The sequence below is a fragment of the Trichosurus vulpecula genome, chromosome 1 (genome assembly GCF_011100635.1).
Source record: "Trichosurus vulpecula isolate mTriVul1 chromosome 1, mTriVul1.pri, whole genome shotgun sequence".
NCBI classification, from domain to species: Eukaryota; Metazoa; Chordata; class Mammalia; order Diprotodontia; family Phalangeridae; genus Trichosurus; species Trichosurus vulpecula.
In genome coordinates this window covers 441690724-441712984 of record NC_050573.1, presented here as the reverse complement: position 1 = coordinate 441712984, position 22261 = coordinate 441690724, and the positions used below count along the sequence as shown (strand labels likewise).

Sequence of the window (22261 nt, the reverse complement as noted above, 5' to 3'; positions counted from 1 at the left end):
CTAGAGATCTTATGTACAGATCAGTGGCCCCAATTCTATTTGAATGCGAGACATCTGGTCTACACTTCCCCCACAGCTAAATTTACGATTAGAGAACATCCAAAAAGTTATATATGTTTAAAAGCAATCAACCAGGCTCAAACATTCCTCTACAAAAATTAGTATTTCTGTGCCTCTCTTAAAGGACCTTGTGAGAAAAATACAGTTTATAAAGAATTCATTTTTACAACACAATAGTGGCACAAAGAAATATTCTTTCCTAATATTGATCTGTATAAAAACCATAAAACTGGTCATTTCCCCAGCATAAAATCTTCGAAGAAAAAATCCACAAGGGACATTTCACTAACCCTTAGAGCACCTGTCCTTCTGAACATGCTTGAAAATAAAATTTCTCTCGTTTATTTATATTTATCCAACACATACTGCGTGCTCCAAAGGAAAAAAAGAATGGCTGCAATTTTCTACTGGTTTTTCAAATCCATCTTGGGAGAACATTGGCTCAATTAAAAAAAAAAACAGGCAAGGAAACACGTTTTGTCCATAATATTTTAATACTTTTTCCACTTTTAAATACTGGTTTTAATTTCTGATTGTAACATGGAAGATCCAATTTTTCTTTTAACATCAGGATCATAAAGCTATCATAGAACAGTTACACTCTACACACTCTCAAGGTACTTGAAAATGATTTATGTTTTTGAGTCTGTAGATGAACAGTGACAATAATCCTTATACATCTTGATCTGTACAACTGTGACAAAATATTGGTGAAAGATTTTTAACTGAACAAAATGATTAGCAAACTGATTAGCTTAAAGAGAACCCACATAGTTTCACGGGAAAACCAGCTCAGCCCAATGGAATAAAGCTGACAAAATAATTATTTTCAAATGATGAAATTTTCCTCAAAAGCTACTGACACTGATGTATAGGTATACAAATTAGTTGATGGGAACAGACAAAATGGGAAAAGCCACTCCTCCTTCTCATCACTTCGAGAGACACACATACACACACGCATGCACGCACGCACGCACCCCCTCAGGCACAGACACAGAGCTCCTTAGGTCTGGCTGTCCCTGTTTTCAATCCCAAAGTCCTGCATAGTCATCTACCCTCTTAAAATTCAGAGTCCCAAGTCCCCGGTGAAATATTGCACCCTCCTGTTCTGTACCCTGGCTGTGCTGCACGGGGAAAAAGCTCCTGATTCACCAATATTTTGCACATTTTAGAATCCTGCAGTATCTCTATCACAGCACAAAAGGGTATTAGAAGAGATGTGGACGGAGGGAGAGTAGGAGGATACAAATTTAAAAGTTAATATCTCAGGCATGAGAAGTAAAAATGATCTGGGGAAGAGAGCATCATTGACACTCAATATATGGGAATTAGCCTTATGAAAATAGTTCTACAGGTTATGAATATTTACTAAAAAGGTTAGTACCTCTTCTGAATTTTGAACTCTTTCCACATTCTCTAAGTCTCACCTAACTCTGATTGGGTAGGGTTAACACTAGTGAAGTACTAGTGCACTCATTGAAAAGTTATTTATTTATTTAACAAATAGCATCTTTAGTGTAATCATTTTATTTACAGAATAAATTGCAAAAGTACATCACATTTAGTGCAAATGCAACTGATGATATTAAGATTTATATACTGCTTTTGTAAACTTTCCATATCTTTGTAAAATAAAGCTATCCAATTAAATTACTAAACAGTTATTTGACTGTCTTCATGATAGTTATCAGAAATGGAATATTTATAGCTGGGCATAAAGAATTTTTTCCAAGTTCCCAAAAGTGACTATGGTGAATGAAACTTTTTTCCTCCCTCCCCCAACCTGATTGTAAAAGAAGATAGATATTTGAGGTATAAACTTTTCTCTTTGTAACATCACTATATAAAATGTTCACTGGTGATGTAAACAGATATCATTTTTGTCTCATTTGCCTTACTAGTATTACCACCATATAGGCACTTTTCCACATATTCAAATCGTGAACAGCATGTTTCTGTAATAAGGCATATTCCATGCAAATAATTTTGAGAAAGGCAAATTAAAAAATAGAAAAATTTTATGGAGCATGAAATCTGCGTGCATGTAATGTAAGCACGTGTTTATATAAGCATTTTCTCTCTTTGTACAGAATAATAAATACTATTATATCTGATGCAAGTAATTCTCTTCCAGGATTGTGGAGATTTAAGTGATCAGCCTCATCCCGTCATTAAATCATCTTGCATTTAACATCAAGAATCCATTATCATGTATGAAATATATACAGGACATGTTTCATACTACATGACTTTACAAAAAAGTATCAGACTTCTATTTCTACTGAGATGCATAAGTCAGCAAACACCCATGAAACGCTTCTGCGTTCTCTCTCCAAGACATCACCACTAGAAAGATTCTGAAGTTGGCAGTTATTTCTACTTCTTTAAGTACCATTTTCTGCCTCAACTCCAAGCTTTAAAGTTGTTTACAGTCATCTAAAAAGTTATTTTACATTTAAATTTTCACAGCAACTAAGGGGAACTCTGCAATTAAAACTGAACAGAATCCTTTACTGTTCAATGAAGGTTCTGACCAAGAGGCAATAATAAGATAACTCACATTTTCTATGCAAACTTCACAACACAGTTTTGAGACCGGAATCAGAAGGACCAGTAAACATGCCTGTTTTAAGTAGTGGGAATGTTGTCAAATGTCAAACTTGTAAAGTCTGATCTACTTTAATAAGCATTACAGTGCATCCTTTTGCAATTTCAGGAAAACATGAGCTCAATAACTTTAATCATCTTGCCAGAAAACAGTTCTATCTATACCCAGTAAGGGAGAATGGATACTGTTGCTGTTTTCAGGCAGGCAGTCTCTTGTAGGTCATAACAGAACCACTCTAGAAATTGCCAAATTGTGTTCATAAAAACAAACCAAAAAACCTATAGCACATAGTACAGAACTGAAAAATACAATAGAAATATAAAGATATCTGAGAAAAAAATAAAGCTTTTCACACTTCCTCCATCAGAACCAAAGTTCATCATGAGAGTAAGACAATAGAAAAGGCAAAGTCATTGGTTATTGACAGCCCTCAGTTATTGAGACATTTTACATGACAAGATGATTCATTATAGAAATCAGCAGCAATGGACTCTATGATTATACAAAGCAAAATCAGAAAAACCTGGCCACCTAGAATGGACTGCAGGCCTGAAAAAAAGAACCATACCCTTTATGTTTGGTGCACAGAAAGCACATATGTCCTTACGTTATGTGTCTGCATTATGTGCTTTAAAATTTGCACACAAAAACCCAACACATATGTGAGGCTCTTAAGCAGGGCCATAGTAAAATTAAAAGCTTTGCAAAAATTTCCCCAAATTAAAGCATTAATTCCCCAAGTTTGTGATTCAAAGTCTCCCTCCCTCCCCCAAAGCAAGCAAATAAAAATATAGCCATATACATGTATTATTACATGTATTTATAGTTATACACTAAGCAAGAAGAGCTAGCAGGAGAGAGCTAGTGTCAGATGTTCGGTGTCACTGTATTGCAGGGTTTCTTCATTTCAGTGCACAAAGCCAAGGTCGTGGGCCACAGAAAGGGTGGCTGTAAATCCTACGTTCCAGCTTAGAGCATTCGTTTTGGTTAATTCCTCCAACATGGAATGTTCACACAGCCTTGCTTTAGTCACTGCAAAATGTACAAGAAGTTTAAATGTGAGCAACATATTAATGAGCAACATATTAACAGGAAGTCCTCAGAAGACCACTTGAATGAGCTGTTCCTATCCAGTGAATTCACTAATAACTCTGCTGTGCTACTGAAACTATTGGGACCCCAGAACTGTAAATGCAGAGCTGAAATGGAACTTAGAGGAAATTTAATCATCTTATAGATGAGGAAATTTAATCATGTTACAGATAGGAGGAAAATACTCAAGAAACTGAATGGGATAAAGTAGAAGAGACAAAGAAGAAGGTCTATGGGCCAGAAATGGAGATGGATTTTTGGTTTATTCAGTAGATAAACAGGCAGAAGTATTACCAACAAGAAATATATCACCAAGGCTAAGCAAAAATCATTCCAAAACACAGCAATTTTCAAAATGTTTCAAAATTGATGCACAGAGGGCACAAAATCTTATTCAAGGTTGGCTATATCTGAAAATGACAAACGTTGTTATGAACCAGTTTAACAATTCTAGTCAACTGGTATCCTGGACAATTCAGATAATCTGAGATGTCAAAAATATATTAACACTTACATTAGTGTCTGGCAATAAGCTCATTTTATTAAAAAAACTCCAGGATACAAAAACAAATAAGCAGATTCAAACCCTAATCACTGTTATCACTATAATTTTAGCTCAACTGACCATGAATTCGCTAATACTTATAAAGGATAGGAATGGTAAGATTTCTAGCCTTACATATTTCAAAAGCAAATGATGTGGTTTTTTTTTTGTATTAATGGCTGAATTTATTTTTTGACACTTATAAAGAGAAGCTACTAAATACACACAGAAATATGAATACCTGTTAACACTAGAACAAAATTGGTTTCCCTGCAGTTTTTTCTTGGACATAGGATGTGAAACGCTTTAGAAACTTGGGATACTCTCGTTTTGCCACTGCCCTTAACACTGAGGCTGGTGCCCATCCTCCAGGGTTCACTAAATCAAAGAAAGAAAAAAAACACATTAAAACTCCTACTTAAGAATATTCTCCAATGCATGAGCTGGCATCAACATTTATACATAAATTTCTTATGCTGAGATTCTTCTTTCAATCTAGCCAAGACTTCCTAAGTCTAGGATCATTGATTCTTTTACTAAGAGCTCAAAATTACAAGATTAATAGTCACACATTAGCATTTTAAATAATGGGCTCTATACTTTATAAATATGGAATAATATTTATCTGGAAGTCATTTAGGCTGCAAACCTAACTAGACATAGAACAAGCTTTAGTGTATCTAAAATAAGATTTAATCTATAAAAGTATCATTTATGCCCATAACTTCTCAGGAAAATGGTGACTGATGCCAACAGTACCAGACAAGGGATCAAGGGAGATGGGCTTTAGTCCATACTTGCTGAATGTTCTTGGCCAATTCACTTGCCTTCTCTGGACCTCACTATGCTCTTCTGTAATAGCTGAATGAGATAATCTGAGGCCCATTCAGTTTTGTAAAATTCGATGATTCTATGAATTTAATTATTGTGTAAAAAGCAAGGAAGCTGACTTAAGTCTAGCTCACTGAAAGTAGTTACTTGCCTCTCCCCTCCTGGCTCTAGGAACTATGAACAAATGTACCGTACAAAACATATACATACAATAAATATTCAGAGAGAGCAAGAGTATCACCAAGTCAAACTCTTTGGAGACCGTAAAAACAGAACACATTTCCTTCCTCCTAGTCTCATTTAAATTTTACTTATTTAGTCACATTACCTCAAGATAAGTGTTACTCTTACTCTCACATTCAGAGACCTGTGAGGACAGAGAAGTAACTCACCTATTCATAATGTGACTAGATACTAGAGGAGAAAGTAGTCCACATGTGATTGGTCCCTAGATTAGAATTTTATTTACTATTAAATGATATTTGCTAACTTAGAATAAACATACTAGCTGTACAATATCAGAAATATTTACTTCTTAAAAATTAACTACTAATAATGACTAAAGTAGTCCATTGCCCTCTAGTTGGGGTCTTGAAACTCGATTGAGAAAAGCAACTGCCAAACAAGTATACAAAATCATATCAGCACAGAATAGTTATTTCAATTTCCCCTTATCCAAATTTAGCATTATAGACATTCTTCTTCCTTGTCATATGGGCAAAAAGCTGGCTTTAAACTTCTAATCATGTGGTTATGATAAAATGTTGGCAATTACAGTTTTAGAAGTTTTATGTACACAATATGACTATTCACAGGAAAACTATTATTGTTAGAGCTTTAATGGATAACTTTACACATGTATAATTTCGGTGAATACCTGCTCGGAAAATATGTTTCATGTTGTAAAATATTTAAGTGCTTGGCACTGTTGTGATGATGATGAAGATAACAGTACAAACACAACAAACATTTGCATAGTGATTTAAAGTCTGCAAAGCACTTTAGTATTTTATTTTATTCTCAATCAAAACAGCCTTGGGCAGTAGTTACTATTATTATCTCATTTTACAGATGAGGAAACTGAGGGAGACAGAGGTTAAGTGACTTGCCCAGGGTCACACAGCGGGTAAGTGCCTGAGGCAGCATTTGTATTTAGGTTTCCCTGACTCCAGGTCCAGTGCTCTCTCTATTGCTCCATTGAAAGCATAAAGAATATAGACTTGGGAATAGAAAGGATCCTAGATGGTATCAAGTCCAACTCCTGTGTTTTTTATTCCCTAGTTTTTAAAATAAGTGACATTTTTTACCATCGAGGAAACTGAGGGCCAGAGGAAAAAAAATTCATTTCCCATCTCTCAGGTAGTAAGTAGCAGAGCTAGAATGTGATCCTGTCTTGTGACTCTAAATCCAGCATCCTTCCCATTGGTGTCAGCTCTTAAAGAGAAGGCTGGAGCCAGATTCTGGCACACCTTGAAAGACAAGTAATGACGTTTATACTTTTTTCTACAAGAAAATTTGGCAGTGTTGCACTGGAAGAATTGGATGGGGAAAGACTGTAGCACAAAATAGTCAGGGTCTGGAGAGGCAATAACAGAAATGGGCAAGGAAGGGACTGATGAGATATTTAGAAGGAAAAAGTGACAGGATGTGGTGACTAAATTAATGCTTGAGGGGGGAAGGCAAAGATAAAGAGGATTCAAAAGGTGACTACCTGGTTATTGGAAGAGAAGTGCCACTGCTAATAGAAACTGAAAAGTCAAGAGGTAAGTTTTGTTTCAGAAATACCAAGTTTAAAGTGATGAGCAAATACCCAGTGGAAAAAGTCAACTGGTTGCTAGAAATGTAGGGCTGTAACTCAAAGAAATGCAGGGCAAAGGGGAAGGCAAGGAATTTGAAGGTGGCCATCCATGGGAGCAGGTGAGCTGAGGGAACACAGAAGACAGGACCAATGACAATCCCGGTAAATGTAAAGTGTGAGGGAATATAGCAAGGAGAAAGTAAGAGAACGAATTTCAAAAAGGTAGAAAAAAAATTAGGAATGCAGAATCATGGAAGCCAAGGAAATTGAGAATTTCATGAAAAAAACAAATGGACCAAAGGCTGTAGATGTTGATAAAAAGTCATGAGATTTGCCAATCAACAAACATTTAAGTGTCTATTATGTGTAAAATAAGAGGCAAAAGGCTATCCCTGCCATCAAGGACCTCACAATCTAATGGGGGAAACAATAAATATGCAAATAACAACTGAATATGTAGAAAGAAGCTATATACAGGATAAATAGGAAATAATAACAGAGGGAAGGCAATGGAATTAAGAGGGGTTGGGAAAAACTTCCTGTAGGTGTGATTTTAACTGGGACTTAAAGGAAACCAGGGAGGTCATTAGAGTGGAGGAGAGAGAATATTCCAGGCATGGGGGACAGCTGGAGAGAGTGCCTGAAGTGAAAGATGGAGTGTCCTGTTCATGGAACTGCAGGAGGCCAGCGTTACTGGATCGAAGGATATATGTCCAGGAGTGACGTATAACAAGACTGGAAAAGTAAGAAGGGACTAGGTTATTGAGGGCTTTGAATACAAAAGAGAAGATTTTGTATTTGATCCTGGAGGTGACAGGGAGCCACTGGAGTTTATTGAGTAGGGAACTGACATGGTCAGACTTAAGCTTCAGGAAAATCACTTTGGCTGAATGGAGGATGGATTGAAGTGGGGACAGACTTGAGGAAGGCAGAGCCTCCAGCAGCTACTGCAATAGTACAGGCATGAGGTAATGATGGCCTGCCCCAAGTGGTGGCAGTGTCAGGAGAGAAGGGGACATCTATGAGAGATGCTGCAAAGGTGACATTGATAGACATGGCAACAGCTCATATGTGTGTAGGAGAGACAGTGAAGAATCTAGGAATGGGTGTGTATCTGACAGAGACAGAGACAGAGAGGGGGGGGAGGGGAGACAGAGGGAGAGAGGAGAGAGAGAGAGAGAGAGAGAGAGAGAGAGAGAGAGAGAGAGAGAGAGAGAGAGAGAGAGAGAGAGACAGAGACAGAAGAATCCAGGTTGGGAGCCTGAGAGTCTGGTGTTATCCTCTATAGTAATGGGGAAGGTAAGAAGTAGGAGGCATTTGGGGGAAAGAATGAGTTTAGCTTTGGAGTTTAAGATGTCTGACAGATGGGCATATGAGATTAGAGATCAGAAGAGGGGTCAGGGCAGGATAGGCAGATATAAGAATCATCAGCAGAGAGATGGCAATTAAATCTATGATGAGATCAACAAGTGAAATAGTATAGAGGGAGAAGGGATGAGGGCCTAGGACAGAGCTCTGTGGAACACCTACAATTAGAGGGCATAATATTGATTTAGGATCCAGCAAAGGAGGAAGAGAAGCAACAGTCAGATAGGTAGGAAAACCAGCAGAGAATAGTGTCCCAAAAATCTAGAGAGAAAAGAGGATTAAGAAGAGGGTGACTGCCAGCGTCAAAAGTTGTGGAAAGGTCAAAGAGGATGAAGACTAAGAAAAGGTCATTGGATTTGGTAATTCAGAAAAGACTAGTAATTTTGGTGGAATGATACGGTTGGAAGCAAGGGGTCAAGAAAAGAGCGAGAAGAGAAAAAGTGGAGGCACCCATTGCGGCTACTTCAGCCACAAAAAGCAGAAGAGACGTAAGATGACAGCGGGGATGGAAGGATCGAGTGAGGGTCTTGTGATGGGTCAGACATGTTTGTAGGAAGTAGGGAAGGAACCAATAGATGAGGTGCAAGTGAAAATAAGTGCCAGAGGGGCAATCTGTTGGAGGAAATGGAATGGGATTGCTTGAGGAGGTGAAACAGTTGGACTGGAGGCATAAATGAGATTGTTGGGGGTTAAGGAAAGAGCAAGACAGTGAGGAAGTCGAGGCAACACATAAAGACTACTTGTCAGCAAAAACAAGGAGAGCAATAGCACGTCACGTGGGGAAGGTGGGCCAAATGAAAGTGTTCAAGAAACAGCAAAGCTGACCACGTTTGTAGCAGAGAAGGGGCTAGCAGAGTGGAAGAGATTCACAGTGCTAAAGAGGATAAGGAAGAAATGGAATTAAGAATGCAGATGGAAGGGTTAAACTTGGTTAAAAAAATATCTTTTTCTTCAGGCAGGAAGAATGAAAAGCAGTTTAATAAGGCAAACTCATCAAAAGCACTACTTTTAAAAATTAACATTATCTGATAAGAAGAGGAGGTTATGGGAAGTTGGGGTGGAACTGAGATATGGAAAGTAGAAATGGGGTTTAGTAACGCTTACATTATGTTAGGAAACTTGAGAAGAATTAAACAAATTGTCCATCACACTATGAGGAACTGAAATGAAAATATTAATATGTGAAAGGCTGACAGACTGAAAAACATACTGAAAAGCAAAAGGCCAGACAACAAGGTTAGGGAGAATTGTCGTTCATTTCCTTCCCCATTCTTTGCATTCTTAATTCTAAATGTATTGTATAGCAAAATGGTCATTAATCAACACTTTAACACATTTGTCCCTTTTATCCTCTAGTTACTACAAATCCATTATTCAAGCTATAAAGACCAACAATACTAAAAATTCACATACCATTAGCTACATATGTGATCTTGCATAGAATATTGTCTCTGCTTATTTCCTGGTTTCCCTCTGGTGGGCTTACCAAAGTTTGACATATCAAAGCAATATTTATTTTGGCACGGACACATCGATTGTTTACCTGCAAAAATCCCAAACCAATAGTTTAGTAAATAAAAAATATTTAATAAAAACCACTAATTAACTGCCCTAACATGTCAGATGAGTAAAAAAAATCTGATTTTCTCTTAAAACCATTTAAATCAATATAAGGAAGCAGTTTTATAAACCTGGGGAGCACGTGTAGAAAAAACACCATCCCAAGTAAAGCATACAAACTAAGCAGAAGTAAATTCGAGATTAGTCATCCTGGAAGAAAGAGGAATGGCTTACGAACTACTGATGCAACTGTAATTACCATCCTGAGAGCTCTAAAGCCATAAATGCAAACCTAGGTTAACAAATGATCTATATCATTAGTTTAGGAACTAAAGCCTTCTGAATAACACTGAGGATATGATAGTGCTACCACTATCAAATGTTTCTAATAGGTAAGGAAGTGTACTCCAATAGAAAGAGAAAGGCTACATATTAATCCTGTTGACAGAGGTATCCTTTGATACTTCATATTGAGCTAATACCAACATACAACTAAAAATGAATGAAACAATTTTAATTGTAGAATTGCTCAGTTGATGCGACATCAAAGGAAAAAAGAATCAAGATAACACCTGGCAAGTATGCAATCTTTCCCTTTGTTTTAATTTTTTATTCAGAATTATGTCATTTTTGGATTTGGAATTCAGAATTAGCTTTTAGAATTAAGAATAACTAAGCCTAAGTACTCACGGGTGCACTGTCATGATCCACAGAAAAATTACACACAATCCAAGTTTCAGGGTCATTTTCAGTCAATGCTGGTATCTTTCGAATGGCAGAGAGGTATAACACATCACGTTGAGAAGCAGGCCACACCCTCTGTAGAAGAAGTCAAAACTTACTGAAAATCTAGAATATTTTCTATCTAGATGTCTCTGATAATCACATGTCAATGCAAAACCAAACTGGGTGCTGACACATTATGCACAAGTAGAAGATAGAAGCTTATAAAATGACAGCTGAGACTTCCCCCTAAAAGAGGTTAAGCATGAGAATAAATTTATGGTTTTACAAAGCTGTAAACTGAATAGCTGAAGAAGAACAGAAGTTAAGACCATCAAGGAATTTACAAAAGAAAGAGAAGATGGGCTGGTTCAGACAGCAAGAATTAGTGATGACTGGGGGGGCACAGTATCACTGGTACTCTTATAATATTGGAAGGAAGGGAGGAAGGCCTCAAGCACAATAGCCAACTTTTGGAAAGAACATGGACAAGAATTACACAGGCAGGCCAAGCAGCAACAAGTTCTGATCTGTATCAGAGGAAGAAGCTCCTGAATTAATGAGATGGAGGCCTGTTCTACTTCAAAGAAGAGATGTAGCAGAGGGAGTAGATAAAATGCTAGACCTGGAATCAGGAACGTCTGTATGTGAATCCCATAGTTAACATTGACTAGCCATGTGACCAGCCTTTCTAAGCCTCACTTTCCTCCCCTGTAGAACAGGGATAATATCAGGAGCACCTACATCATAGTGATGAGGTTCAAGGAAGATAACATACACTAAGAAATTTACAAACCTTAAAGTGCTATATAAAGGTCAGTTATTATTAGTTTAAAGCCTCATGTTTACATAAGGGCAGGAATTAAAACCAGGGACAATAGGTTTTAAGAGGAGAGAGTACCTTTTCACAGCAAAGGTTATTTAAAAGAATACCAAAACAGTGAAATCTAAAAAAAAAAATAAAACACCAAACCCTTTAGATTATTCTGCCATATACTGACTTCTCTATTTATTGCTGGCACAAAAGGTTTAACACCTTCACGAGGTGATTGAGGAATGGACTTTGTAAATAAAATACAAAGCACTTTACGAATGTTCATTATAACATCTCTCTATGACCTCTATACTTTTCCTTTGACATTCACAAATACGTATGTGTATGTTAATGCTTTAAAAATTTTAACTTTTTCAAAAAATTTTTTAACGTAAGTGCCTATCAAAGAGGAAAGAAATGCATGGTTTAGTTTATTGTCCATATTTATAACTCAAGTCTTTCTGGTAAATTTTCTTGCCTTAAACTCTGAAATAAATAAAATTTGTGAACTATTAACAAAAATTTAGACATACTGGGATATTTAATTTCCTTTCATACTACTAGGGAGCATTACCATATACGACTAAGAAGTTAGTATATTCTCTTTTATTGTGCCTTTTAGAACTTGAGTTCTGTTATTAAATTTCCACTTCATTTTCGACTCTGTTCTCATGATTTTTCAGTTTTCAGGTATTCCTGGAAGACCTGGCTTCCCCCGCATGACACTGTTTCCTTTGTAATCCTTACTGCCACTACTTTCTCTCATACCTCCTAACAAAGTCATTCTGAAGGGAGTGAGAATACTCCTTGCTCTTCACTGCCAGAACTCTCCTTTGTTGTAAACTCTCTCCCTGTGATGTTTTTTCTATGCAGGTTTATGACCCAATTCAGATTCTGGTGGCTCTTACCTGCTGCCCCCATTACAAATGTATATTATCTAATTTCAACTGAACCCACAATGCACAAAGGCAGTCTTTTCACTCTTCTCTAATTGATGCTTTATCTCACCTGCACAGCAAATGTTTGGAACTTTTTCTTCTTTCTTGAAACCTCCTACATCAGTCTCCCTGTTAAACTGAGCTTAGGACTTTATTTCATGCATTACTGAGAAAATTAGAGGGCAATTCTTTTGAGCTACCACTTCTTACCACCTCTTCGTCTCCTATGCTCTGTGTGTCAATCCCTACTAGCTCCTCCTTTACACCCGTTTCTGATGAAAGTTTGACCTTCTCCTTAAAAGCCAATCCTTGTATGTCCTTTGACTCATACTCTCCCAGCCAACTGTCTCCACTGTATAATTCCCATCCCTCTAATTTTCGGTTTCTTTCTGTTTGGTTCTTTCCTTGCTGCCTTTAATCATGCCCAAGTCTCCCTCACCCTTAAAAGACTTTCACTAGATCTTATCATCCCTACCATCACTTTCTCTTTTTTTCTTAGCAAAACTCCTTGAAAAAGGTGTCTATGCTTGTTGTCTCTACTTTTCCTCTCCTCTGACGCTCACTCCTCAAACTCTCAGTCATCTCAGTTCTGATCTCTTCTCTCAGAGGAGACTGCTCCCTCCAGAGTTAACTGTCAAGCTCAATGGTCTTTCCTCAATCTGCATCTGTTGTGCCCATTCCTGCAGTGTGACTCTGTTCACCATCCTCTCTCCTTTTGGTTTCTCTCTTTTCTGGGATTCATAGCTCTGCTTTCTTTTGATTTTCTTCCTACATGACTTACTGTTCAATCTTCTTCACTGGGTCATCATCTATATTATACCTCCTAACGGTGTGTGTACCCCAAGGTTCCCTTCTGGGCCCTCTTCTCTATCTACACTTTCACTTGGTGACCTCGTTAGCTTCTATGGGTTTAATTATCAGCTCTATGCAGATGATTCCCAGATCTGTCTATCTAGTCCTACATTCTCTGATCTCTGATCCTACATAATCAACCACTTACAGGCTATTTTCAAATGAATATCCTGAAGGCATCTCAAAGATCAACATCTCTAAAAACAGAAGTCTTCATCTTTCCCCCCAAATCTACTCCTTTGAGTTTCCTTTTTTTCTGCTGAAATTACCACCATTCCTCTTGTCACCTAGATTTGCAATTTTACCGTTACCTTGACCTCTCATTAATTTATTTAATCAAACATGGATTTTTAAATCTCCACACTATCTATTGCATATATGTCCTCTTCTCAACTCACACAGCCACCACCATCCTAGTTCAGGTTGCCATCATCTCTTCACCTGAACAATAGCCTCCTATTTGGCCAACTAACTTCAAATCTCTCCCCAGTGTTATCTATCCTCTTCTGGTTGCCAAAGTGATTTTCCTAAAGTGAAATCTTAGCATATGTGAATCTACTACTCAGTCAAATGGAGTGGTTCTCTACCATGTCTAGGACCAAATATAAATTCCTCTGGCATTTAAAGTACTTTAGTAGTAACTAATTGCATGCCGCCTTTCCAATCTTACCTCACATCACTCTTCTCAGTGCACTGTACCATCCAGACAAATTGGCGTCTTTTCTGTTCCTTTCACATAAACTAGTCACTTCCTGTTCTTGTGTCTTTCTTTCAACTGGTTTGTCCCACATGCCTGAAGGCCACTTATTTCCTCTTCCTGGAATGCCTAGTTTTCTTGAGATGCAAATCAAGTACCATATTCTCCAAGAGGCCTTTCCTAGTCTCCCCAGGTGCTACTGCCTTCCCTTTTCCTACTCCCCTTGACTCTGGTTATTTTCTATCTGTTTTAAACATACCTACATTTCTGAACATGTTGTATTCCTTGTTAGAACACAAAATCCTTGGGGACAGGGACCTTTACTTTTGTCTTTGTTATCTCCAGGGTCTAATGGTGTTTGGCACATAGCAGACAATAAATAAATGCTGTCTGATTACATCAATTCTCTAGAGCAAAATTTGGTATCAGAATGTAAAAAGTATACAGATGACAAAAAAAAAAAAGGCAGTACCTTGTGAGTCTGGTAAACGATGACTGCATTTTCAGACAACTTTTCCACGACATGGAAATTTTCTATAGTTGCTGAAATGAAGGAAATTAGATCAATAAGTAATGATTTTTTTGGCTCTTAGGACAGAATAACTATTTCACATATGTATGTGAATGTATTTGAGTATGTATGTACCTGTTAGTACTCAAATAAATGAGTTTAATCCTTCCTCAGGCCTTACCAGTATTCTAAAAGCCAGAGGCAATCTGTTGGGCTATTAGAAGAAGAGTAACACAGCAATGAACCTTCTTTTCCCAAGACACTATATATACATTTTAAGAATCCACCTTTCTTCAAGGTTTGTTTTGTAGCAGAATCTAAAGACTTACAATTAATGGCTTCATGTCTAATTTTATACAAAATAAGACAACTAAATGAAGCTCCACAAAGACTAAGAGTGTCATTTTGAATTGTCTTAGTATATAAACAGGAGACGCTTCATAAAATTACACAAAATCAGTGCAATGAGTTCTCACTTCAGTGAAAAAGAAATGCAATATTTCATACTATCATATTAAGAGTGAGTTTAATGGGCAGTCCGATGAATCCAAAATTAAGGGGTTAATTTATTGGTCAAGTAACACCAAACACTCAATGTGTACATATTACTAAATATACCAAATACAAACAGAAAGCATCAATAGCTTCTATATTAAGGCAATAAATTGTGGCTGCTAGTATTTGCACTAGGCAGTCTCATTTTCTAGTATACCGAAATTTCTAACTACTTTCTTATTTATTCAGCACCTACTATATATGTATTCCCTGAAACAAGAGGGACCTGAGTTCAGGTCTCAGCTGACTCATGCTGGCTCTGGGATTCTGAGCAAGTCATCTAACCTCTCTGTGCTCCAGGAAACCATTTAAGATTATGTGGAAGAGCAGCCATCCATCTCCACTGAGAGAAGGAACTACATCACTTCATGATGTAGCCATCGTAACCCAAATCATTTCCTGACATTGTATTGATACTCCCTAGGATACTAATACTTTCTGGTGGAACTGAACAACCACAAACATAGAACGTTAGGATAGATAAGCTTCTGAAGAAGGCAAACAAACAATTTTGATAGAAACCTGCAGTCTGGACTGAATTCTTGCTGAAACATTTTTTTTTATGAATTTAAACGAATATGCATAATAAAGTTTACAAAGGCATCAGGATTCATGGTTTTCATTAGGTTGACAGCATGATTTAGTGAAAAGAAGGGCTGAAAGATCAAGAGACCTGGGTTCTACTTTCAGCTCTACCACTTAGTAGCTATGTGATCTTATTCAAATCAATCTTCTAAGTCCATTTACTTACCTGTAAAAATGAGGATTCTGCCATCTGTCTTGATTATCTCATGTCATTGAAGATCAAATATCAATTTATATGAAAGGATTCTGAAATCTTAAAGTGTTCTACAAATGAAGGCATTTAATTGATTGTCTATAGAATTTTCTGCACATTAATTGCTTTGTCCTCCAAGTTTATTTCAGAGAAAAATTCAAGATTAAGAATTTTTTAAAAGTTAGACAAAGTAGATTAATAGTGACATCTTACTTTCCCAGTCATTGCGAACATCAACATTCCAGAAGTAACTGCAGACCTCATGTCCTGTCACTCCTTTAACGGCATGAGTAGCTTTTAGAGGATCCAGAACGATTCCATTCTCCTCTACCTCTCTTCTATAAACCTAAAGGGAATACATATCAAATTTACTGAGAAAGAAAATCAAGTCCCAAAGACAACATGTCTTCAAACATAGTCTCCTTTTAAGACCTACTTTCAAATCTATTTTTAAAATTAAATTCTCCTAAAATAAATTGGGGTAAGGATAGGAATCACATCAAATTCTAATCTATCTTCAAAGACTTAATGAGAAGTTTCAAAATAAAAAAAATTTTATTAATGTTTGTCATAAGAACTATTAGTAAAGTGATCTTTGGACATTTAAGTTAGGCAGCCATTACTTAAAATTCCAACATATTTGTTCTGTGGAGTTACCACAACTGAGAAGATCATCTGCTAAATCAAAAACTGAGAAAGGTAAGATGGTTCATTAATTTCAATGCAAGTTGGTTAGTCATAAATGAACGCTGCATATTAATACAATTCAATAAACATTTATTAAGCACCTACTGCAAGGTACTATGCTAGCTGCCAGGAACACAAAGAAAAAATTTCAGTCTCTACCCTCAAAGCACTTACATTCTATAGGAGGTAAATGAAAGTTTGCTTACAAAGCTTGTTGACTGACTGATAAATATAAAATGAAATTTATGTGAGTTTCTAAAGGAGGGCTTCAAAGGCAGAGCTGGTGCTTGAGCTGAGCCTTGAAGGAAGAGGATACTGAAAGGCAAGGGCAAGGAGGGAGGAAACATTGGGCACAGGGGGCAGTGCGTATGGAAGCGGAAATGGGAGAAGGTATGCCATTTTGACTGATACAGAAAGAATGTGAAAAAGAATGAAGTGAAACAATGCTTCGAACGTAGAGTTTGATTTTGGTGGGTCTTAGGCATCAGGCTGAGGAGCTGGTATTTTACCAAGGGGCAATAGGGGCCAGTGAAGTTCTTTGGACAGGAGAATAATATGTGAGCAGCCTCTGTGTCTTAGACAGATTTCTGTCCCGTTTAAAAACGTTTGCCTTATACCTACAAAAAAAAAAATCACTGTCACTTTCTAATACCACCCTCTTTCCCAACAGAACCCTCCTGTGTAAAAGAGCAGCTAAGCAAACTGACAAAATGATTGCAACTGACAGCATATGTCTCAAGGAAGATTATTTTGGCAACTGTAAGGAGAGACTGGAGGCTTGAGAGGACTGTTAAGAGACTCTCATGTTGATCACCAACTCCTTCCAGATATGTCTACCCTTAGCTTCCCTAAAACTATGATATCTCAGTTTTTGTGTCTCTCTAGCAATGCCTCTCTTTCCTTTGCTGGCTTCTTGTCCTCTATGACTTAGTAAAGGGAATATTCCTCACCATTCTGATCTTGTGACTTTTCTCTAGCTTTGACATTGCTTCTGAGTTCTAGAACTGAAGGTAAAAATACACTAGTTCAAGCTTATTCTATTTTTCTCTCAATTTTACTAGTTCAGTAGGTAGCATACCTGACTGGCTCACACTATTCACCAATCTTCCATGTGCAAACTTCTGATTTTTTTTCATCACTTCTTTTACCTCAATAATCTGGTCTGTCTTGAAAAAACCCTTGCATTTGTCTCCTCCTTCTCTATTCCCACTCTACCCACTCTAAGTCTTCCCATCTCTAGACTTTCCTTGCCCATCAAAGTCATCATACCAATGCCAGGTGAATTATCCTTATAGTCATGCCATTCCTCTTTTTAAAACTCTTCAGCAGTCTGCCCATCAAAGAGTTCCAAATACCTTAGCCTGGAATTTGAAGCTTTTTCATAATCTGGCATCATCCAATTTTTTTACAATCTCCTTATGCAATTCCCTTCAACATAGTCTAGCCCTCAAGTAAAAATGAACTTCTTGCCATCCTCTGTGCCAATCTTATGCTTTCCTGTCTCTTTTTATTCACTGGGCTAATGCTCTCCCTCTCTATGCCTAGAGTCCCTTCTTCTCTACCACCTCACTGGCTGAAATTCTGTCAACCATTCAAAAAATTCAGGTTAAATGCTACCTCTTCCATGGAATCTTTCACAATTCCTCCATTCAATAATGCTTCTTGTACTGAGACTTTACATAGACTTTCTATGTGGTTATTTTGTGCTAAAGTAATTTGTATACATATCATCCCTCTTATTAAATTATAATCATAGTTATTTGCATATATAACTTCTTTCTTACTGAGTGATAATTATAGTTACACACACACACACACACACCCTCAACCCTTTTAATAGGCTATGAGCTCCTTGAGGGCAGAGTTTTTCTTTTCTAAGCTTTGTACCTTATCCAGAACCCAGCAGTGCTCTGCACATAGTAAAAACCTAACAAATGCTGTTAAGTAACACCTTTCACATGCTCTGGAAGAATAAAGGATAAATGAATCATAACTTTCTGTCATTAATATTCTGCAAAAAATAAGTTTCAAACATTTCCAGAATAAAGTGAAGAAAAATTAAGCTGCCAAAAGACAATTTTAAATCAGCACGGAAAAAACAAAACAAAAATGTTTTGCTCAACTTAGTTATCATTTGGTCTCAATTCATTCATCTTGATTTACTTAGATCCCCAAAGATATATTTTATTAGTAATGTATTTTGTAGAATTTTTCCTCAGTTGGATGTGCTCAGATCTTAAGTCTGCTTTAAATGAAAAACAAACAAACAAACAAACAAACAAACTGCCCCTGTGATTTCATTGGTATAGGTCAGTGATGTCAAACTCAAATAGAAATATGGGCTGATAAAGTGCACTTAAGGATCCCTGATGGCTGCATATTCACTTAGAAAACCACATATTAACATTATCTATGTTGTATCATTTTCTTATTTATTTTGTTAAATATTTCCCAATTACATTTTAATCCTGTTCTCTACTTCATACAGGATATGTTTGACATCTCTGGTATAGGGAAATTCGAGGAAGGAAGCACCTTCTTTCAATGCAGATCTGCATCTAAAATGCAATTTATAGGTTGCTTGAAGAAGTTAAATTACTTTCCCTGAGGTGACAAAGCTAATATGTGTAACTGGAGGGACTTGGTCTTCCTGATTCTGAGGTTAGTTCCCTATTTATCATTCCTGGTCTAGACTACAGAGGGAGAGGAGAGCCTTCATATGTCAGAGAAGGGGCACTAACCATGATGGTAACCATATAAGCACTATTACTCTAAATACCAAAACAACTAACTTTTTTACCTCTCCTTTTTTCTAAGAAAAGCAATACACTGCAACTATTTTTATTAGAATTTTAAAAAGCAAGATGCCACATTGCAACTATGATTTGGTTATCTTGTGGCAGGCATATCAAAGGTAGGAACACTGACAAAGAAAAATACCTTTTCTTTTGAGAAATGAAGTCTGCCTTTTCTGACCTCAAGATGAAGAGGGAGGTCCAAACAAGATCTGACTAATCTTACTGCAAACAGCCTAAATGAACCAGTCTGAATGGAAACAAATTCTATATTCTGGGTTCGGGAAGGCCACATCATTTGTCATAGCTTTCTATTTGAATCTCAAATATTTCACAATGGTGATACTGTATTCTTTGTCTTCCTTGAACTAAACAATAAAACTACTCTTCACTGCTGCTCAGAAATCCTTTTATTCATCTCTTGTTAATTCTCTGATGCATCTGCCAAAGCAGTTGTTCCAAACCTTGACTCAAGCCCCAAATATCCCATATCCCCCTACTTTATTCTCAGCAAATTACTTTACTTCCTATTTTATTGGGGGGGGGGAATTGGCATAAACTCCCTGATTGAGTTTCTAACTTAAAATCTTTGATTTTGGGCTGGTCACTTTCTCAATTATCTCATTTATAAAATCAGAGTTATAATGCACATACTACATATGTCACAAAGTGGTTTTAAGGAAAAGTGACTTTAAAGCACTATATAAATGTAAATTTATATAGTGCTTTAAATGCTACTTCATCTTCTCTACTTCAAAATACCTCTATCTTTGTTCCTCTTCTTAGACCTCCCTTCTGTCTCAGAGGAAAACATTTAATCTATTCAAGGTTAATCTCTCAACTTATGTTCCTCATTCAGTTAACAATTGGGTAGAGAACCTGGTGTATATATCAGGAATTATATAGGACCTTGTCAGCTTTACTTTCTGTCTTTACTGATTGTTAACTCAATTTTATTATGAAGATGATCTTTTCTACCTTGCAAAAAAACCTTTCCACCTACCCTGATGAATACTTTTCTTCCTTTCATCATTGTAATTAAGTAGCCTATACTTACCGCCTCCATTTGTTCACTTTATTCAACTCTAACCTAATCCAATAAATATGTATCAAGTATCTATTATGTGTCAATAACTAGGGATATAAAGATAAATGAATGCCCTCTATGATCTTATATCTGAGGCAGTTTGGCAGCACAGTGCATAGAGTGGAGTCAGAAAGATCTGAGCTGAAACCCAGCCTCAGATACTAACTAGCTGTGTGACCCTGGGTAAGTCAGTTTACCTCTATTTCCCTCAGTTTCCTCCTACGTAAAATGGAAGTGGAAACAGTACCAACCTCTCAGGATCAAATGAGATAATAACTGTATAGCACTTAACACAGTGCCTACCCCATAGTAGGTACTTTATAAATGCTTCTTCCCTTCCCCTTCCCCACTGTAGGATACAATGTGATCAGTTAAGCATGTACATGATAACGTGAGAGGGAAAGGCACTGACACAAAAGAGGGATCAGGAAAGGTTGCCTGGCACATCAGCTCAGCCTTGAAGGAAAACAGGTATTGTAACAGGTTGAAGTAAGGAGAGACTGCATTCTATGTATTTGGGAGGGGTGGTGGTGGAATGAAGCCCATTTACACAAAGGTCCTAATGCAGGGCACAAGATGGAGTCATTGAAGCAAGGTGAATGACAAGAACAGATTTGTGTTTTAGGAAGAGTATTTTGGAGACTGTGTGCAGGACAGATTGGAGATGAGAACAGAAGTCAGCAGAAGTTAGGAGGTTGTTGCAACAGTTTAGGCCAGAGGCAGGATGGACTGAACTAAGATGGTGGCTTTGTGAGTAGAGGGAAGGGAACAGACTGGAGCATGTTGCAAAGCATAACTGGCAGGATTCGACAATGAATTCAGTATGGAGCATGAGGGAGAGGCAAGAGTTAAGGATGATTCTGAAGTTGCAAAGCTAGGTGATTAGACTAATGGGAGAGCTGAGGCAGAAATAAATTTATTAGAAAGAGATATAATTTGGGTCCTGGAAGACAGTGAATTCTACCTTGGACTTGCTGACTTTGAATGCTTTGTGACTGAATGATTTGGAACACTCAAGTAAAAGCGAAGTAGGTATTAGGGTGGAAATGGAACTGAATTTGGAGTCAGAGAAGTGGGGCTCAAATCCTGTACACTGGCTGTGGGAGGGGCATTTAAACCTTTCTGGCTTCTCATTTGTAAAAGGGGTCTTCAAGGTTCCATTCAACACTCAATCTCTGATCCTACATCTAACAGGTCTTTGGTGACGAGGGACTAACTAGTCTTGGGATATAGAAATCTAGGAGTTGTCTGCATAAAGACAAATGAATAAATGGGTAGTGATGACATCACTAAGAGAGAAGGTAGAAAGAGACAGAAGAAAACAGACCAGGGTAGAGCCAGCAGGCACTGAAGGTTAGGGAAAGGAATGTAGATTAAGAGATCACTGGTAGCCTTGAAGAAAGCAATTTCAGTTGAGTGCTAAGGTCATCAAGCAGATTGGGTTGCATGGGTTGAGAAATGATGGTAGGAGAGTAAGAGATGAATGAATACACATGGCTCTTTCTATGAGTCTGGCTGTGAGATACAGGGCAATAGCTTTAGCACCCAACAAAGATTTAAGGACAAGGGTAAACCGTGTCATGTTTGTAGGGAGCATGAAAGAATTCAGCAGACAGCAGAGAGACTGTAGATTAGAGAAAGAGAAGGCATGATTGAAAGGACAAGCTGCTGGAAGAGACAGGAGAAAATAGAATCATGTACACAAGTATAATAAGATAAAATAGAGGGATTGATCTTTGCAAGGAAAATTTGGCTATAACTATATCAGTCTCTCTAAACTGCTCTAAGATCTATAATTGCTTTCTAATTGTCAAACTCAATAGTTCTCTTAGTTACAATTTAGTTGCAGAGAGATGAATAGCCACAAGAGGCAAGGAAATAACTATGCAGAGAATGATGAGGGCAATACACAATGGAATCAGTTTAAAAAAAAAATAAGAAAAAGAATGTTGTATGTGTA

At 37.2% G+C, this 22261-nt stretch overlaps 1 protein-coding gene across 2 annotated transcripts in view; it reads right to left on the bottom strand.

Annotated features, from left to right (window-relative positions):
• Nucleotides 1-532: 532 nt before the first annotated feature.
• CERT1 (ceramide transporter 1) overlaps nucleotides 533-22261 on the bottom strand; it is a 159072-nt gene continuing 137343 nt past the window's right edge. Inside the window, exons 13-18 of one of the 2 annotated variants that reach the window (XM_036763324.1) lie at nucleotides 15946-16078; nucleotides 14361-14431; nucleotides 10555-10683; nucleotides 9718-9847; nucleotides 4549-4685; nucleotides 533-3703 (exon numbers count right to left, since the gene is read on the bottom strand). In XM_036763324.1, coding sequence (XP_036619219.1) covers nucleotides 4558-4685; nucleotides 9718-9847; nucleotides 10555-10683; nucleotides 14361-14431; nucleotides 15946-16078 — 591 coding nt within the window. In that variant the 3' untranslated portion in view covers nucleotides 533-3703; nucleotides 4549-4557. The remainder of the gene's footprint in view (nucleotides 3704-4548; nucleotides 4686-9717; nucleotides 9848-10554; nucleotides 10684-14360; nucleotides 14432-15945; nucleotides 16079-22261) is intronic. The other variant, XM_036763328.1, reaches the window with a different exon arrangement.